At 37.0% G+C, this 19,604-nt stretch overlaps 1 protein-coding gene across 3 annotated transcripts in view; it reads right to left on the reverse strand.

Annotated features, from left to right (window-relative positions):
- Nucleotides 1–19,604, reverse strand: part of NBEA (neurobeachin) — a gene marked incomplete at both ends in the record, with an annotated part of 605,261 nt that overhangs the window by 231,822 nt on the left and 353,835 nt on the right. For all 3 annotated transcript variants that reach the window (XM_079722002.1, XM_079722001.1, XM_079722000.1), the window contains one exon: nt 9,281–9,405. In XM_079722002.1, the coding sequence (XP_079578128.1) occupies nt 9,281–9,405 (125 nt within the window). The remainder of the gene's footprint in view (nt 1–9,280; nt 9,406–19,604) is intronic.

The following is a 19,604-nucleotide window of genomic DNA, read 5'->3' on the forward strand; positions in this document are numbered from 1 at the left end:
ACTGTATCTTTTCAGGAGGGAAGGTGGAAGGAAGGAAGGAGGGAAGGAAGGAAAGAAGGGAGGGAGGGGAAAACGAACAAAGGAAAGAAACTTTTCATAGTGAGTCAAGAGGGGTAGATGGCCAATGAGTAGCAGAATGGAAGGAAGAAAGTTTTGGATATTCTTGGAGTGAAAGAAAAGATGAACTGGGCAGCTTGAATGAGGTCTGAAAGGGTGGGGAGACTTCCCCCGGCAGTGGATGGCATTAACCTGGGGAATGATGCTTGGTGTTTCTTTTCTAAGCCTGCCACAAAATGCAGTGTGGAAAATTTACTTTAAAACTCTGAGAAATGGGGGGTAGGATATGTTTTGGATAGATAAGCAACTGGTTCAGAGACATGGAAGGAAGATGTAATTAACAGGAATTTCTCTTTAATTATTAAAAATGGGATAGCTAAGAGATGGTGCTGGTATAGGTTATGAAAGCACTTTTAAAAACACTAAAGACATTTTAAATTATGTTTTTATAAATGACACTGAATGCACAGTCTGTGAACGACTCTAAGTTCACCTGTACTGATAAATCTCTGTGGATGACAGGCTGTATGAGTGGGCCAAAATTTAGCAGGTAAACTTTTAGAGAGGGGAAGTTCAATAATGCTCATGCACTTGGGAAAATTCCAAATTTATCTACAGCAACACACTGTATAGGAAAATCACGGTATTTAGACTGAGATTTTGCTCTATCTACCATTTATTAGTTAGCATGCCACTTAATTTCTATAGTCTGTCATTTTCCCAAATAAAAATCCTTTAATAGCTCTATTGACAGATCCCTTCACAGTATAGTTCCAAGCAGCCTTTTCAGCTCATCTTTGTATGATCTCCCCACACTATCTTGTGTTCCATCAAGCAGCCCCATTTTCATTCCCTGGACACATCATGTTGTGTGGTCCCTTCCTCCATGTTACCACCACCTCACTTACTGTCTTGGGTAGATATCCATTTATCCTTTCAAGTTTAGCTAAAATTTATTTCTTCAGTTAGCCAGCCCTCTTCATTGAGTTTGCATAGCATTTTTAATACACCTTGATGAAAATATCTATCATACTGTATTTTAATTATTTATAAATGTAATTTTATGTACACTTTATAAAAATTAGTCTAAAAATATAAGCAAGATGATGAGCAGTTCCATGCCACTCAGCAATAGATCTATTAATATAATTTTGTCAGCTCCTTATCTTTAGTGGCTTTTGATGCTCTAACTGGAAATAAAGTACAGACATAAAAAACGTATTTCAGAATTTGAAAATACCGTACTTATAGACCTATTCCATAGACTATCATACTTCAATGCTGTTATTGAAAAGGATGAATGAATGTGGTTAAAGTACTGTGTATGTACCTTGAAATGAATGAATTATCAATTAAATAAAAGATAGCAACTAAGCACAAAAAATTGTATTAACGTGGATGCCTTAAATGGAATAGGTGAAAGATATGATTCCTGTCCTCAAGTGTTTTTTCTTTTATCTCAGAATATAAAATACTTAAAATCAAAATACTTTCTGATAACTTACAAGGTGACCTATTACCAAGTGCAAAATATTGAGGTCATTCAAAGAAGTAAGTTAGGGTCTTTTATGCCTCCATGTCTTGGAAACTTCTGTTATTAACTCTGCTCTTCCCTGCTCACCTGGTAAATTCCTAATCTTCTCTCAAGTCAGTTCATAAGTAATTATTTCTGTGAAGCTGACTCCAAACCGATAGGTCCAGCGTTAGTCACCTTCCCTGTGTTCCTTTATGAAGTACCATCTCCCTCTACGAGAACTGCTTATTTCTTTCCACTAGACCAGGATTTTTCAACCTAGGTACTACTGATGTTTTGGGCTGGATTTTGGTTGTCATTCTGGGGAGCTGCCCAGTGAATGGTCAGGTATTTTAGCAGAATTCTTGGTCTCTACCCTTTAGATGCCAGTAGCACATGCTGACTTCCACCCCTGTTGAGACGCACTGCACTAAACTATGTGCTGTGAGAAGGCGGAAACTGTGCCTCAGGCTCTGTATTCAACATTTAGTGCATGCATGGCATGTACAAGATACTCAATAAATGCTTTTAAATTAATGAAGCCACTTGATTCCTCTGAATCAGTTTAAAGCCTTCCATCTGAAGCTTCACATAAAAACAGGGGAGTTGTTAAAACCTTTGTTGATATGAAAATGCTGTTACACAAAAACTTTAAAATATGTTTTATAAGCATATTTTATAAGTCAGCATTTATATAATCCATTTAAATTATTTTAAGAGACTATAAAACCATAGGGTGACGATAAGACTGTATTAAAATATGACATTGGCATCAAAAAAGAGCTGAAAGATGACTCCATGTATGTCTTCCTCTCACTTGTAAAAAATTTACATCATTAACTTTTCAATAAATTATTTTAACAATAATCAGATCATCTATTTCATTCCAGATATGAAGATTTAATTAATAATACACCAACTAAAATAGACATATCAATGAACAGTAAGAAGACGTTTGCTAGAGACTACATGGTACAAACAATAGACCACTAGGTAAAAAAATCAAATCATCTTTTCCAACTATTATAAATGTAAACTCTTCACAAAACTGAAGTCAGAAAAAAATGAAGTCAGATAATTTGAAGCTCCTGTCTCAACAACTGTATATAGCTGCACTAGTATATTTTATAGTATATTTTATTCTCGGTGTTTTCTTATTTCTTGATGACTGCAAGTAGCACCTTACAGTAGCCATGCATACACCATCAAAACTAATTTAATTCCAGATTCATTACAGAGCTGCTTTTTATTCATCAAGGTCATATCTTGATGGCTTCACAAGCTTAGATAAATTGGGTGTTAAGCAGATACATCTCTAAGGAACCTAAGGATGTTCTCATTTGCAGTTCTCAGCATATCTTATTATTTATTGCCAAAGAAATGAATGATTAATTTTGTCATCTTTGCTCCATGTTTTTTTTTTTCCTCTGGCTAAAGTGGCCTGCCCTCCTCTGCGACGCCTGATCAGACCTATTTAGGATGATGGCTTTGATCGCAGACATAGAGCTTGAGATCTTAGGCTTTGATGAAACATTGCTCCACTATAATTTCATGGAAAGGAAACAGAGTCCTACATGGTAATTGACAATCAACAAAGACAACCAAACTTATTAAGATTTTAACTATCCTTTGACAGCATAATCTTTCAGCACCAGAAATGGACCAAAATGTCTAGTTTAGGTTTTATTTAAACATACAAACAATATACAAAACCCTCCTTTTTCAATCATTTCCTTATTAGCTAATTTGCCCTGAAGAAGAAAGCCCAGCAGATCAGAAGATGAATTTATAGATTAAAATATTTTCCTTATATTCTTCCACTGCTATGGTCTGTTAAATTCCCGGTAATCAATTAAATTTGCATTTGTATGAGATTTTACTATCAGGAAACACCCCAAAAACACACTCAATACATACGAAATTAGAGCATTAAACACCAGCAAAAAAAATTACATGCCTCTAGGTTTTTATTAATCACATTCCAACACCAGAGGCTGAAAGTATATCAAATCACACCAAATCTTTTGCACATGACAACCTCATAAATTATTCAACTCATTAGTATTACTAAGAAGCATGAAAAACTCCATCAGTGTTAAGGATGTTTTCCAACTGAAAAAGGTCAACCAAAAGTTTTAATAATGAAATGAAAGAGAAAGCTTTTCAAAGCAAATATGATATACAATAATTGTCCATTTTGTCTCCTTGGAAATATATCCAATTCTGATTATTTGCTCATTTAAAAGAAAGTATTGTTAATATATTTGTTTTGTGGCTCCAAATAAATTGCCTAAATAGAATGTCATGAAATTTAAATTACAGCTAAATGTTTCTGCCCATCACATGAAAGTTTAACTATAATTTAAGCTAAACTGTTTGAATTAAAGGAAAAGTCAAGTGATTCAAAACATTTTTGTTAAAACATTAAGTTTGCAAATTCAGTTTCACTTCTATTACAATATATTAATATAGGTTCACATTCTTGAAACATAGTGTACTACAGGAACAGAGAGACATGACCAGTGATCAAATCTCAGGGATTGCTTTGATGGTCATGTAAATATTCCCTATTTAAGTAATTTTAGGTTATTCCCTCAGCTTGTACAACTTGGTTAAAATTCTGAAAACTTTGGTCACTGATTCAAATACTTCTAGCCATACCGAAAGTTCCATTCATAAAATCTTTTGTTCCTAAAACAATTTTGTTGCCACAATGTAGATGAATAGAAAAAATATTTTGACCATAGATTACTGCAGAGTTTCTGTGCATTTAACTTTCAAGATAGAATTTGAAATACTTTAATTATTTAATAAAGAGGAAGGAATAAGTTAAATTTCAATTTGTTCTAGAAGCTCTCTCAAAATTAGTAGGTTTGTGCTATAAATATACCCTTTATCTATGCCTACACAAACCAAAACATTAAATCATTCGGATGTTAGTCTATACACTGCCAGACTTTAAGGTACTTAAACCACATTTAAATGTTTAATGGCAGGCAGAGTGACCAGATGATGGGCTGAGTTCTGTTAGTTTTATATGAATGTTCTGGCAATATGTGCATATAAAAGCCTTTCTCTAAAATATACAAAATATGTTTTCCATTAAGTCTTTCAACATCTATTTTCATTGGATAAAGTGCTTTGTAATAATTACTGACATTTACTTCCTATTCTTCTGAAGAAATACTTTAAACGTAGGTTAGACGGCACATTAAGAGTTTGGAAGAAGATGCAATATTATGCTTTTCTCTTGGCAGTTTGTAATTCCTCCTTCTACCTCTATGTACAGATCACTCCAGGGAGTACTTTCCACTCACCTCTTCACATCCTCCATATTTTACTCCCTACTCTCTACCCACTTCTAGAAGTTCACAAATGTGAAGTCAAAGAGGTGTGCTCTAGAGTTGTTTTTGGAGGTAGAATTGTTTCTGTTCTCTTTTGTCTTCCACTACCCGACCTTAACCCCGAGAATGACCACGAAGTAAATCTGGCACGGGTACCATGTAGATGTCCTGAATATTTTATGGCATACGTGTGGTCTTTGTTCTAGATATGTATAAAATAAAAACATACCCTACTTTCCTTTTATCAAAGAACCCAACTCAGGAGGGATAACAGGTTTGGAATACTGCTGATGATCCACTATTTCAAATTCATAAACCACTACATATTTTAAAATATGTCCATACTACACACAGAGAATGTTTACTATCACCTACATCTTTCATCTGTTTCAAAATCAGAATATTATTTTTTAATTTAGGTTCATTAACAGTGGTTACTATGTTACTAAAACATGACATGACAGTCTTAAAAAAAAGTCAATATAAAAAAAATTTAAATTTGTTTCTTATAAGCTTTGACACTGGTTTAATAATAAAGACATTTTACAAATTGAACATACAAAATAAGGGATCCATTTTTATAGAGAACCAAAAGAAATATTTTTCTAACAGACCCTTTCTAAAAGCAACCTGTAGAACACTGAATGTAGTATAATGTGAATCCTATATAATTAAGGTATTGGCAACACAGTGTCACTAATAATATCACTCTAGCCTAACCCCTGTTACAAGTTGTCTTTAGATGTTTCTAATTTCAAATGAGATGAATTCAAGATGAATTGATGAAAAATTCTAAATGGTTGGGAATATGAAATGAAGTTTAAAAATTTTAAGTTCATATTATAAAGCATGCCACTTTAAGTAGATGTTTCTAAGAATCTCTTCTGTAGAACATAAAGATAATAACTCATTTTAAGTTGGTGCTAAATCCTTAGGTGCTACAATCCTTAGGTGATTTTTTTTGAGTTGATTAAAGAAATCCCCTACAATACAAGTCAACTATAATTTTTTTAAAGCATATTCTCTCCTGTAGTTACTTTTACTTTTATAAAGTTACTTTTACTTTTATAAAGTTACTTTTTAACTTTATCTTAGGTATGTTTCATATGAAATCCTCACATATTTATTTGTGTTTCCAGCCTTAGTAAGTAATACCAATTCACAGACTAGTTACAAAATAAATTTTAAAAGTTGTGCACATTTTCTTTCTATTGGGATTAAATATTTTACCCGTTCAATCCATCAGGAACATGAATGGCAATCTGTGTTATATATTACAGTAAATTTTTTTTTTTTTTTTGCTGTACGTGGGCCTCTCACTGTTGTGGCCTCTCCTGTTGCGGAGCACAGGCTCCAGACGCGCAGGCTCAGCGGCCATGGCTCACGGGCCTAGCCGCTCCGTGGCATGTGGGATCTTCCCGGACCGGGGCACGAACCCGTGTCCCCTGCATCGGCAGGCGGACTTCTCAACCATTGCGCCATCAGGGAAGCCCCCTATTACGGTAAATTTTAAAACATATGGCTCATGTATTATTCTCAAATAAATAAAAATTAAAATAATAAAAACCCAAGTGATTGTGAGAACAAAAGTAGTCAATAACAAAAATATATGACAGTGTTCAATAACGTTATTTTCTGAGTGTATATGGTTTATAAAATTATAGGATCAATCAAACTTAAACTTTTTAGAGAATTTAAAAATAGGTGAACAGGGCTTCCCTGGTGGTGCAGTGGTTAAGAATCTGCTTGCTGGAATGTACAGTGGAGAAAGGACAGCCTCTTCAATAAGTGGTGCTGGGAAAACTGGACAGGTACATGTAAAAGTATGAGATTAGAACACTCCCTAACACCATACACAAAAATAAGCTCAAAATGGATTAAAGACCTAAATTTAAGGCCAGAAACTATCGAACTCTTAGAGGAAAACATAGGCAGAACACTCTATGACATAAATCACAGCAAGATCCTTTTGGACCCACCTCCTAGAGAAATGGAAATAAAAACAAAAATAAACAAATGGGACCTAATGAAACTTCAAAGCTTTTGCACAGCAAAGGAAACCATAAACAAGACCAAAAGAGAACCCTCAGAGTGGGAGAAAATATTTGCAAATGAAGCAACTGACAAAGGATTAATCTCCAAAATTTATAAGCAGCTCATGCAGCTCAATAACAAAAAAATAAACAACCCAATCCAAAAATGGGCAGAAGACCTAAATAGACATTTCTCCACAGAAGATATACAGATTGCCAACAAACACATGAAAGAATGCTCAACATCATTAATCATTAGAGAAATGCAAATCAAAACTACAATGAGATATCATCTCACACCGGTCAGAATGGCCATCATCAAAAAATCTACAAACACTAAATGCTGGAGAGGGTGTGGAGAAAAGGGAACACTCTTGCACTGCTGGTGGGAATGTGAATTGGTACAGCCACTATAGAGAACAGTATGGAAGTTCCTTAAAAAACTACAAATAGAACTACCATATGACCCAGCAATCCCACTACTGGGCATATACCCTGAGAAAACCATAATTCAAAAAGAGTCATGTACCAAAATGTTCATTGCAGCTCTATTTACAATAGCGAGGAGATGGAAACAACCGAAGTGTCCATCATCGGATGAATGGATAAAGAAGATGTGGCACATATATACAATGGAATACTACTCAGCCATAAAAGGAAGGAAATTGAGATATCTGTAGTGAGGTGGATGGACCTAGAGTCTGTCATACAGAGTGAAGTAAGTAAGAAAGATAAAAACAAATACCGTATGCTAACACATATACACGGAATCTAAGGGAAAAAAATGTCATGAAGAACCTAGGGGTAAGACAGGAATAAAGACATAGACCTACTAGAGAATGGACTTGAGGATATGGGGAGGGGGAAGGGTAAGCTGTGACAAAATGAGAGAGTGGCATGGACATATACACTACCAAACATAAAATAGATAGCTAGTGGGAAGCAGCCGCACAGCACAGGGAGATCAGCTAGGTGGTTTGTGACCACCTAGAGGGGCGGGATAGGGAGGGTGGGAGGGAGGGAGACGCAAGAGGGAAGAGATATGGGAACATATGTATATGTATAACTGATTCACTTTGTTATAAAGCAGAAACTAACACACCATTGTAAACCAATTATACTCCAATAAAGATGTAAAAAAAAAAAAAAAAAGAATCTGCCTGCCAATTCAGGGCACATGGGTTCGAGCCCTGGTCCAGGAAGATCCCACATGCCGTGGAGCAACTAAGCCCGTGCGCCACAACTACTGAGCCTGTGCTCTAGAGCCCGCAAGCCACAACTCCTGAAGCCCAGACACCTAAAGCCCGTGCTCTGTAGCAAGAGAAGCCACCGCAATGAGAAGCCCACTGTAATGAGAAGACTAGCCCCCGCTCACCGCCACTAGAGGAAGCCCGCGCTCAGCAACAAAGACCCAATGCCGCCAAAAATAAATTAATTAAATTAATTAATTTAAAAAAAGTAGGTGAACAGAGAGAATAGCCCTATGCATACTTCTTGGTGGACAGCAATCTAAAGTAGCAGTGTTTTTATTTAATTACAAAAAATATTTTGATATTTACTATTTATTGTACATTTTATAAAGGACAACTTAGGGTGCAGTTCTACTGTAGTGTGATAGTGGATGATATCTTTAATGTTGGATGGTCTTTTTCAAACTTTATTTGCAATCCATTGGAGGGCTGGGAACCTAATGGGCATACTGAGGCATGATTTATTTATTAAACTGAAAATAACAGAATAGAATAGGGTTAAAATAGAGAATGTCATGTAATGAGATTATCAATAAGACATTTGTTTCAGTTAAATACACAAGTATGTGCATGTGTATATGTATATACATAACAGTACACATATTTGTCTATATATTTCATGTATATATTTATATTCACACAGTATACATATGTATATATACACACATACACACACAAATTATACATAAAAATATATAAATCTGAATACACACTTACAGTAGTACATTTTTTTTTTCCACTTTGGGTGAAAAAGTTTGAAAGATCAAAGTTTGAAAGACGCTGAAAAGGAAAATGATTTTAATCTTGTTTTAGGCTCTATGAGAAGGATGCTGGGTAATAACCAACTATGTAGAGGTTTCTAATCTATTACAAAGAAGCTGAAGAGTCTAACATACATCAAGTGGGAGAAATATTGGGTTGATTAAGTGTAACTTAAATGATGCTGAAGGATAAAGTAGAACATAACAATTTTGGCTTATGACATGGAGAATTTTAAATGCTAGTGAAAGAAAAAGAATTATCAACCACAAAGAGTCACCTCACATCCAGGAGTATTTTTGTGTAAGAGGCACTGGTACTCACCATACTCTATTGCAGCTTTGAGCAATGCTTCAGCATGAGTGGATCCAAATGCATTACGGACAAACCGTCTCCTTCGACGAAGATCATCTTCCCAGTAATCCAAACGCCAGAAATCGTGCAATTGGCTAAGAATGGGAAGATAAAAAATAATAATAACTATTAATAATGATGTATAACTGGAAATACATTTTTTCAAGTTATATAAATTCATAGACTGCTCACCCAATAAATTTTAAAAGCTTTGCACATTTTCTTTTTATAAGGATTAAATATTTTCTCTATTCAATTCATCAGGAACATGAATGGCATTACATATTATAAAGTATGATAAATTTAACTCTTTTAAATTAATAACTAATACAATTAAATCTTTATTTCTGTGGTCTCATTGGAAAATTAAGATAACTTTTGAGATATTTATGTTTTACAACTGTGTTTATATACATATGTTTCCTCTACAACTGAACAAAACTTAAAATAGTAACATTCTCATATTTTAGGCATTATAACATTCAGCTCTGCTTTCTTTACAATGTTCTTCCTTCTACTGAAAACATTCATCACTGGGAGTTCAGTAACAAATGCAGCATCAAATTACAAGTATTAATGGCACAGTTTGCATTCTTTTACACTGTTTTTAACAAGGCTTGTAAATCACAGGATAGACCTTACTACAAATAGTTCTTAATTTAATGACCATGGTTTCTTAGTACACTGAATTAAGAACTATAAAATATTGCCCACTTGGATTTGGTGGAAGAATGATTAAAATAATGTGCTGAAATATTCATTGAAATAATTCCCTACTGCCCACAGCAACATGAGAAAAGTGCAATTTTATCCATTATTAATAATACTGAATTAGAGCTGCAAAAAAATGCCAGTATGTGGTAACTGTCTTGGTAAATTACTATTCTAACACTAACAGAGTCCTTGGATGATTTTACTGCTTTCAGTTAATATAAACCATTCACAGCCATGGCCATCGTTGGTAACACTGTCTAAACTATGTTATGCTTTAAACAATATTAAAAATCTACAAGGTATTTCAGAAACTACTGAAATATGTTCGTTGTATATCAATGGAACATTTCATGGTATCATTTTTGCTTTCAATTTAATTTTAATAAACACTGGTGATAAATGCTACTGCTTGAGAAGTCTGTTTTTTTCCGTATAGTATCTGGAATAATATACTCAAAAGATAAAATTCTAATTTTCTTGAGCAGCACTATTCATAAAAACATATAAAATGCTTTCATAGAAGATTTGATTTCAGTTTTTATTTTGATATTTTACTGTAGGAGAACACTGTGTTTGATTAAGATGGAAACTATATATTTTGCTCATCATTATCTCTCCAGCACAACGTCTGGCACATACTATGTTTTTAATAAATATTCAATGAATTAATTAAAACAATTTTTTTTACTTTGAAAATCTACAGAGAAGTATAGTCATTGAGAACAATAATTTACTTTTGAAATAATTTTAGATTTTGTGGCTATTTAATTTTGTTTTCTATAACTTAATTGTAAAAGAATATATCAATATAAGGGATATATAAAAAGAACATTAAAATTATAATCATTTAAAGTATAATTTAATATACTTGTTTTTCTAAACATTATAATTTTAGTTTTCTGTCAAAATAATGATTACCTGGTGATTAATTATTATGAGTAGTGTACCTCTATCATTAATTTAAAATAGGAAAATTTCTATCCCTACAAATACAGATTAATCCTAGTAGTTTAAAGAAGAAAATGCTATAATGATTTTCCTCAAAAGTATGTTAAAATTAAGTAACTGAATTCACTAGGAGAGACCTGAGATCTAATGTTTTCTCAAATTCCTGACCACAGACATACTTTCCTTTATTCCTCCCATTAAGAACAACTAAAAAAAAAATTTATACGTTACATATAAAACAAACGTAACAAAACTCTGAAATGTGGGGAGCAGAAGGCAGACTGGCTAAGGACCACAGGGCCCAAGGAACAACAAAGTGGTGAGTTCCCTGGGTTATCTTTTTGTCTCATATACCCTAGATTTGGAGGCAAAGAAGCTAGCAACCCAGATAGGCCAACGGGTACAGACAAAAATAAAAGCCCCAACAAAAGCATGTTTCTCTAGCCGAAAGTCCAGGAAAAGGGCATCCTAGGAAGACAGGAAACTTTTAGACAATTATTTGCTCCAGCCAAACATCACAGAAAAACTATGCCTCTCATTCCCCCCACACACACTAGCAGAGGATGAGTGGGGAGCCTAGATCTGAAGCCTCATGATGGTGTAATGAGGCGCCCTAACTTCCAAACTGGGGTGGCATCAGAGAAGGTCATACAGGGAGCCAGGACTTTCATCCCTGCTGGCTGATGACAAGGTACCTCACCCTCAAGGAGTCACTTGAGACCACATGGAGAGCCTGGATTCCCATGCCCTGTGGTCAGTAATGAGGCATCCTTCTCTCTTCCCACTGGGGTGGGTCGGGAGGAGACACAGTAGAGAGTCAGGACTTTTCCTACTAACCAGCAGCAATGAGGCCACCCCCATCAGTGGATACCACGTGGGGAGCTGGAACTCCCACCCCTGCCAAGCCATCATGAGGAGCTACCCCACGCCCTGGATGTCAGCGGAAGGGAAGCAGGGAACCTAGATTTCTGTCTCCACCTGGCAGTGAAGAGGCAGTGTGCCCCACTTGTCCTGGTGGAGTAATGTCAACTAAAGAAAGTCAACTAAAATAGAAGATTTGAATGAGATAAAAATATCTCAGAAAATTTTTTAAAAATCCAGGTTTCGATCTCAAATTACTTGTCATACCATGAACCATGACAGCATATTTCACATTCAAAGCTATGGTGGCCAGAGGAAGTGTAAAAGTTTTGTTATGTGCTAAAACCTAGAATCCTATAATGAATTAAAATATCCTTTAGGAATAAAGGAGAAATGAAAATATTTTCAGATGATGAAAAAGATTTGTCAGCCTCAGAGCTAGTCTAAAAAAATGACTAATAGCAATCATGTAAACATAAGGGAAGCAATAAAAGAAGGAACATTGGAACATCAGGAAGGAAGAAAGGACATAAGCAAAGTATAAGTAAATATAATAGGATTTCCTTTTCCTCTTGAGTTTTGTTAATTATGTTTTGCTGTTGAAGCAAAAATTATAACACTGTCTGATGTGGTTCTAATTGTGGGTAGAGGTAATAGTCAAGACAAATATAAATGAGGGAGGGTAAAGGAATGTAAAGGGAGGTAAAGTTTCTATACTTCACTTGGAGTGGTAAAATGACACCACCAGTAGACTGTGATGAGGTATGTAGATATGATGTAATAATTAGAGCAACCACTACAAAAGCTATACAAAGACATGTGCCAAAAGTCACTATAGCTAATTAACTATCAGAAAGAGAAATCTGATACATTTACAACTGTATCAAAAAGAATACCTAGGAGTAAAGAGGCAAAAGGCCTGTATAATGAAAACTAAGACACTGAAGAAAGAAATTGAAGAAGATATAAAAAAGTGGAAATATAGTCCTTGCTCATGGATTGAAAGAATTGATATTGTTAAAATGTACATGCTACCCAAAGCAATCTAGAGATTCAATACAATCTCCATCAAAACTCCAATGGCATTTTTCACAGGAATAGAACGAAGAATCCTAAACTTTGTATGGGACCACAAAAGGCCCAAATAGACAAAGCAATTTGGGGAGAGAAGAGCAAAGCTGTGGCATCACGCTCCCTGATTTCAAACTATATTACAAGGCTATAGTAATCAAGACAGTATGATATTGACATAAAAACAGACACACAACTTAATGAAACAGAACAGAGAGCCCAGAAATAAACCCACATATTTATGATATTTACGGCAAAGGAGCCAAGAATATACAATGGGGAAAGGAGAGTCTCTTCAAAAAATGGTGTCGGGGAAACTGAACAGTCACATGAAAAAGGATAAAACTAGATCAGTCTTACACCATACATAAAACTCAACTAAAAATGGGTCAAAGACTTTAAAACATAAGACCTGAAACCACAAAACTCTTAGAAGGAAACACAGGCAGTAAGCTCCTTGACATCTGTCTTGGCAATGATTTTTTTTGGATTTGACACCAAAAGCAAAGGCAACAAAAATAAAATAAACAAGTGGGACTATATCAAACTAAAAAGCTTCTGCAGAGAAAAAAAATCAGTAAAATGAAAAGACAACCTACCAAATGAGAAAAAAATATTAGCAAACAATATATCTGATAAACAATATAATATCCAAAATGTATAAAGAACTCATAAAACTACAACAAAAACACCAAACAACCTGATTAAAAAGTGGGCAGAGGATCTGAATAGACCACAACAATGAAAAATTTTCATCTGTAGTTTCTAAAATCTAAAATCCATTATCCTCTCTCTTTTTTTTTTTTTTTTTTTTTTTTGAGGGAAGCAAGGATTGGGAAAATTTAGATATTTGTTCTCTGATTTGTTCTTCTAGTATTTCCCCCATTTTCTATGTGGAAATTAACCTAATATTACTGAGAGTCCAGTCTTTGATAATATTTGGGGTTTTCAATATTTGAACAGACATAAACTCTTAAAAAAAAACTTTGTTTCGGTCCGGAGGAAGATGGCGGAAGAGTAAGACGCGGAGATCACCTTCCTCCCCACAGATACATCAGAAATTCATCTACACGTGGAGCAACTCCTACAGAACACCTACTGAACGCTGACAGAAGACCTCACACCCCCCCAAAAGGCAAGAAAATCCCCACATACCTGGGTAGGGCAAAAGAAAAAAGAATAAACAGAGACAAAAGGATAGGGACGGGACCTGCACCAGTGGGAGGGAGCCGTGAAGGAGGAAAGGTTTCCACACACTAGAAGCCCCTTCGCGGGCGGAGACTGTGGGTGGCGGAGGGGGAAAGCTTCGGAGTAGCCGAGGAGAGCACAGCCACAGGGGTGCGGAGGGCAAAGCGGAGAGATTCCCGCACAGAGGATCGGTGCCGACCAGCACTCACCAGTCAGAGAGGCTTGTCTGCTCACCCGCCGGGGCGGGCGGGGGCTGGGAGCTGAGGCTCGGGTATCGGGTTTCGGTCAGAGCGCAGGGAGAGGACTGGGGCTGGCGGCAGGAAGAGAGCCTGAAGGGGTTGGTGCGCCGCGGCTAGCCCGGAGGGAGTCCGGGGAAAAAGTCTGGAGCTGCCGAAGAGGCAAAAGACTTTTTCTTCCCTTTTGTATCCTGGTGTACGAGGAGAGGGCATTAAGAGCGCTGCTTAAAGAAGCTCCAGAGACGGGCGCGAGCCGCGGTTGAAGGCGCGGACCCCGGACACGGGCGTGGGACGCTGGGGCTGCTGCTGCCGCTGCCACAAGGCCTGTGTGCGAGCACAGGTCACTGTCCACCCCCCCTTCCGGGGAGCCTGTGCAGCCCGCCCCTGCCGGGGTCCCGGGACCCAGGGATAGCTTCCCCGGGAAAGCGCACGGAGCGCCTCGGGCTGGTGCAACGTCACGCTGACCTCTGCCGCCGCAGGCCCGCCCTGCACTGCATGCCCCTCCCTCCCCTCGGCCTGAGTGAGCCAGAGCCCCGGAATTAGCGGCTCCTTTAAACCCGTCCTGTCTGAGCGAAGAACTGACGCCCTCCGGCGACATACGCGCACAGGCGGGGCCAGGTCCAAGGCTGAGACCCGGGAGCTGTGAGAGCAGAGAAGAGACAGGGAAATCTCTCTGTGCAGCCTTGGAGGCAGCGGATTAAAGCTCCACGGTCCGCTTGATGTGCCCTGCGTCTGTGGAGTGCATGAATGGACAGCGAATCATCCCAAATTGAGGAAGTGGATTTTGAGGACAAGATTTAAGATTTTTTCCCCTTTTCCTCTTTTTACAACGAATTATCCCAAATTAAGGAGGTGGACTTTGAGAGCAAGATTTCAGACTTTTTCCCCTTTTCCTCTTTTTACAACGAATTATCCCAAATTAAGGAGGTGGACTTTGAGAGCAAGATTTCAGACTTTTCCCCCTTTTCCTCTTTTTACAACGAATTATCCCAAATTGAGGAGGTGGACTTTGAGAGCAAGATTTTCGATTTTTTTCCCCCTGTTCTCTTTTTGTGAATGTGTATGTGTATGCTTCTGTGTGAGATTTTCTCTGTATAGCTTTGCTTCCACCATAGGTCCCAGGGTTCTATCCGTCCATTTTTTTTTTCTCAATAATTACTTTTTTATTTTTAATAACGCTACTAAATTTTATACTTTATTCTATTTTACTTTATCTTCTCTCTTTCTTTTTTTCCTACCTTCCCTTCCTCCCTCCCTCCCTCCGCCCCTTTCTTTCTTTCTTTCTTTCCTCCCTCCCTCCCTCCCTCCTGTCTTTTTCTTTCTTTCTTTCTTTCCGTCCTCCCTCCCTCCCTTCTTCCTTTCACTCTTTCTTTTTCTTTCCTTCCTGCCTCCCTCCCTCCTTTCTTTCTTTCTTCCTTCCTTTCTTTCCTTCTTCCTTTCTTTCTCTCTCTCTTTCTTTTTTCTACTAATTCTTTCTTTCTACTTTTTCTCCCTTTTATTCTGAGCCGGGTAGATGAAAGGCTCTTGGTGCTGCAGCCAGGAGTCAGTGCTGTGCCTCTGAACTGGGAGAGCCAACTTCAGGACACGGGTCCACAAGAGACCTCCCAGCTCCACATAATATCAAGCGGCGAAAATCTCCCAGAGATCTCCATCTCAGCACCAGCACCCAGCTTCACTCAACGACCAGCAAACTACAGTGCTGGTCACCCTATGCCAAGCAACTAGCAAGACAGGAACACAACCCCACCCATTAGCAGAGAGGCTGCCTAAAAACATAATAAGGCCACAGGCACCCCAAAACACACCACCAGACGTGGACCTGTCCACCAGAAAGACAAGATTGAGCCTCAACCACCAGAACACAGGCACTAGTCCCCCCCACCAGGAAGCCTACACAACCTACTGAAACAACCTTAGCCACTGGGGACAGACACCAAAAACAACGGGAACTATGAATCTGCAGCCTGCAAGAAGGAGACCCCAAACACAGTAAGATAAGCAAAATGAGAAGACAGAAAAACACACAGCAGGTGAAGGAGCAAGATAAAAACCTACCAGACCTAACAAATGAAGAGGTAATAGGCAGTCTATCTGAAAAAGAATTCAGAATAATGATAGTAAAGATGATCCAAGATTCTATTTCCAAGATCCAAAATCTTGGAAATAGACTAGACAAAATGCAAGAAACAGTTAACAAGGACCTAGAAGAACTAAAGATGAATCAAGCATTGATTAAAAACACAATAAATGAAATGAAAAATACTCTAGATGGGATCAATAGCAGAATAACTGAGGCAGAAGAACGGATAAGTGAGGTGGAAGATAAAATAGTGGAAATAACTGATGCAGAGCAAAATAAAGAAAAAAGAATGAAAAGAACAGAGGACAGTCTCAGAGACCTCTGGGACAACATTAAACGCACCAACATTCGAATTATAGGGGTTCCAGAAGAAGAAGAGAAAAAGAAAGGGACTGAGAAAATATTTGAAGAGATTATAGTTGAAAACTTCCCTAATATGGGAAAGGAAATAGTTAATCAAGTCCAGGAGGCACAGAGAGTCCCATACAGAATAAATCCAAGGAGAAATACGCCAAGACACATATTAATCAAACTGTCAAAAATTAAACACAAAGAAATCATATTAAAAGCAGCAAGGGAAAAACAACAAATAACACACAAGGGAATCCCCATCAGGTTAACAGCTGATCTCTCAGCAGAAACTCTACAAGCCAGAAGGGAGTGGCAGGACATAATTAAAGTGATGAAGGAGAAGAACCTGCAACCAAGATTACTCTACCCAGCAAGGATCTCATTCAGATTTGATGGAGAAATTAAAACCTTTACAGACAAGCAAAAGCTGAGAGAGTTCAACACCACCAAACCAGCTTTACAACAAATGCTAAAGGAACTTCTCTAGGCAAGAAACACAACAGAAGGAAAAGACCTACAATAACGAACCCAAAACAATTAAGGAAATGGGAATAGGAACATACATATCAATAATTACCTTAAATGTAAATGGACTAAATGCTCCCTCCAAAAGACACAGATTGGCTGAATGGATACAAAAACAAGACCCATATATATGCTGTCTACAAGAGACCCACTTCAGACCTAGAGACACATACAGTTTGAAAGTAAGGGGATGGAAAAAGATATTCCATGCAAATGGAAATCAAAAGAAAGCTGGAGTAGCAATTCTTATATCAGACAAAATAGACTTTAAAATAAAGACTATTAGAAGAGACAAAGAAGGACACTACACAATGATAAAGGGATCGATCCAAGAAGAAGATATAACAATTGTAAATATTTATGCACCCAACATAGGAGCACCTCAATACATAAGGCAAATACTAACAGCCATAAAAGGGGAAATCGACAGTAACACACTCATAGTAGGGGACTTTAACACCCCACTTTCACCAATGGACAGATCATCCAAAATGAAAATAAATAAGGAAACACAAGCTTTAAATTATACATTAAACAAGATGGACTTAATTGATATTTATACGACATTCCATCCAAAAAGAAGAGAATACACATTTTTCTCAAGTGCTCATGGAACATTCTCCAGGATAGATCATATCTTGGGTCACAAATCAAGCCTTGGTAAATTTAAGAAAATTGAAATTGTATCAAGTATCTTTTCCCACCACAATGCTATGAGACTAGACATCAATTACAGGAAAAGATCTGTAAAAAATACAAACACATGGAGGCTAAACAATACACTACTCAATAACGAAGTGATCACTGAAGAAATCAAAGAGGAAATCAAAAAATACCTAGAAACAAATGACAATGGAGACACGATGATCCAAAACCTATGGGATGCAGCAAAAGCAGTTCTAAGAGGGAAGTTTATAGCAATACAATCCCACCTTAAGAAACAGGAAACATCTCGAGTAAACAACCTGACCCTGCACCTAAAGCAATTAGAGAAAGAAGAACAAAAAACCCCGAAGTTAGCAGAAGGAAAGAAATCATAAAGATCAGATCAGAAATAAATGAAAAAGAAATGAAGGAAACGATAGCAAAGATCAATAAAACTAAAAGCTGGTTCCTTGAGAAGATAAACAAAATTGATAAACCATTAGCCAGACTCATCAAGAAAAAAAGGGAGAAGACTCAAATCAATAGAATTAGAAATGAAAAAGAAGTAACAACTGACACTGCAGAAATAAAAAAGATCATGAGAGATTACTACAAGAAACTCTATGCCAATAAAATGGACAACCTGGAAGAAATGGACAAATTCCTAGAAATGCACAACCTGCCAAGACTGAATCAGGAAGAAATAGAAAATATGAATAGACCAATCACAAGCACTGAAATTGAAACTGTGATTAAAAATCTTCCAACAAACAAAAGCCCAGGACCAGATGGCTTCACAGGCGAATTCTATCAAACATTTAGAGAAGAGCTAACACCCATCCTTCTCAAACTCTTCCAAACAATTTCAGAGTAAGGAACACTCCCAAACTCATTCTACGAGGCCACCATCACCTTGATACCAAAACCAGGCAAGGATGTCACAAAGAAAGAAAACTACAGGCCAATATCACTGATGAACATAGATGCAAAAATCCTCAACAAAATACTAGCAAACAGAATCCAACAGCACATTAAAAGGATCATACACCATGATCAAGTGGGGTTTATTCCAGGAATGCAAGGATTCTTCAATATACGCAAATCAATCAATGTGATACACCATATTAACAAATTGAAGGAGAAAAACCATATGATCATCTCAATAGATGCAGAGAAAGCTTTTGACAAAATTCAACACCCATTTATGATAAAAACCCTGCAGAAAGTAGGCATAGAGGGAACTTTCCTCAACATAATAAAGGCCATATATGACAAACCCCCAGCCAACATCGTCCTCAATGGTGAAAAACTGAAACCATTTCCACTAAGATCAGGAACAAGACAAGGCTGCCCACTCTCACCACTCTTATTCAACTTAGGTTTGGAAGTTTTAGCCACAGCAATCAGAGAAGAAAAGGAAATAAAAGGAATCCAATTTGGAAAAGAAGAAGTAAAGCTGTCACTGTTTGCAGATGACATGATACTATACATAGAGAATCCTAAAGATGCTACCAGAAAACTACTAGAGCTAATCAATGAATTTGGTAAAGTAGCAGGATACAAAATTAATGCACAGAAATCTCTGGCATTCCTATATACTAATGATGAAAAATCTGAAAGTGAAATCAAGAAAACACTCCCATTTACCACTGCAACAAAAAGAATAAAATATCTA

The sequence above is a fragment of the Hyperoodon ampullatus genome (genome assembly GCF_949752795.1).
Source record: "Hyperoodon ampullatus genome assembly, chromosome: 16".
NCBI classification, from domain to species: Eukaryota; Metazoa; Chordata; class Mammalia; order Artiodactyla; family Ziphiidae; genus Hyperoodon; species Hyperoodon ampullatus.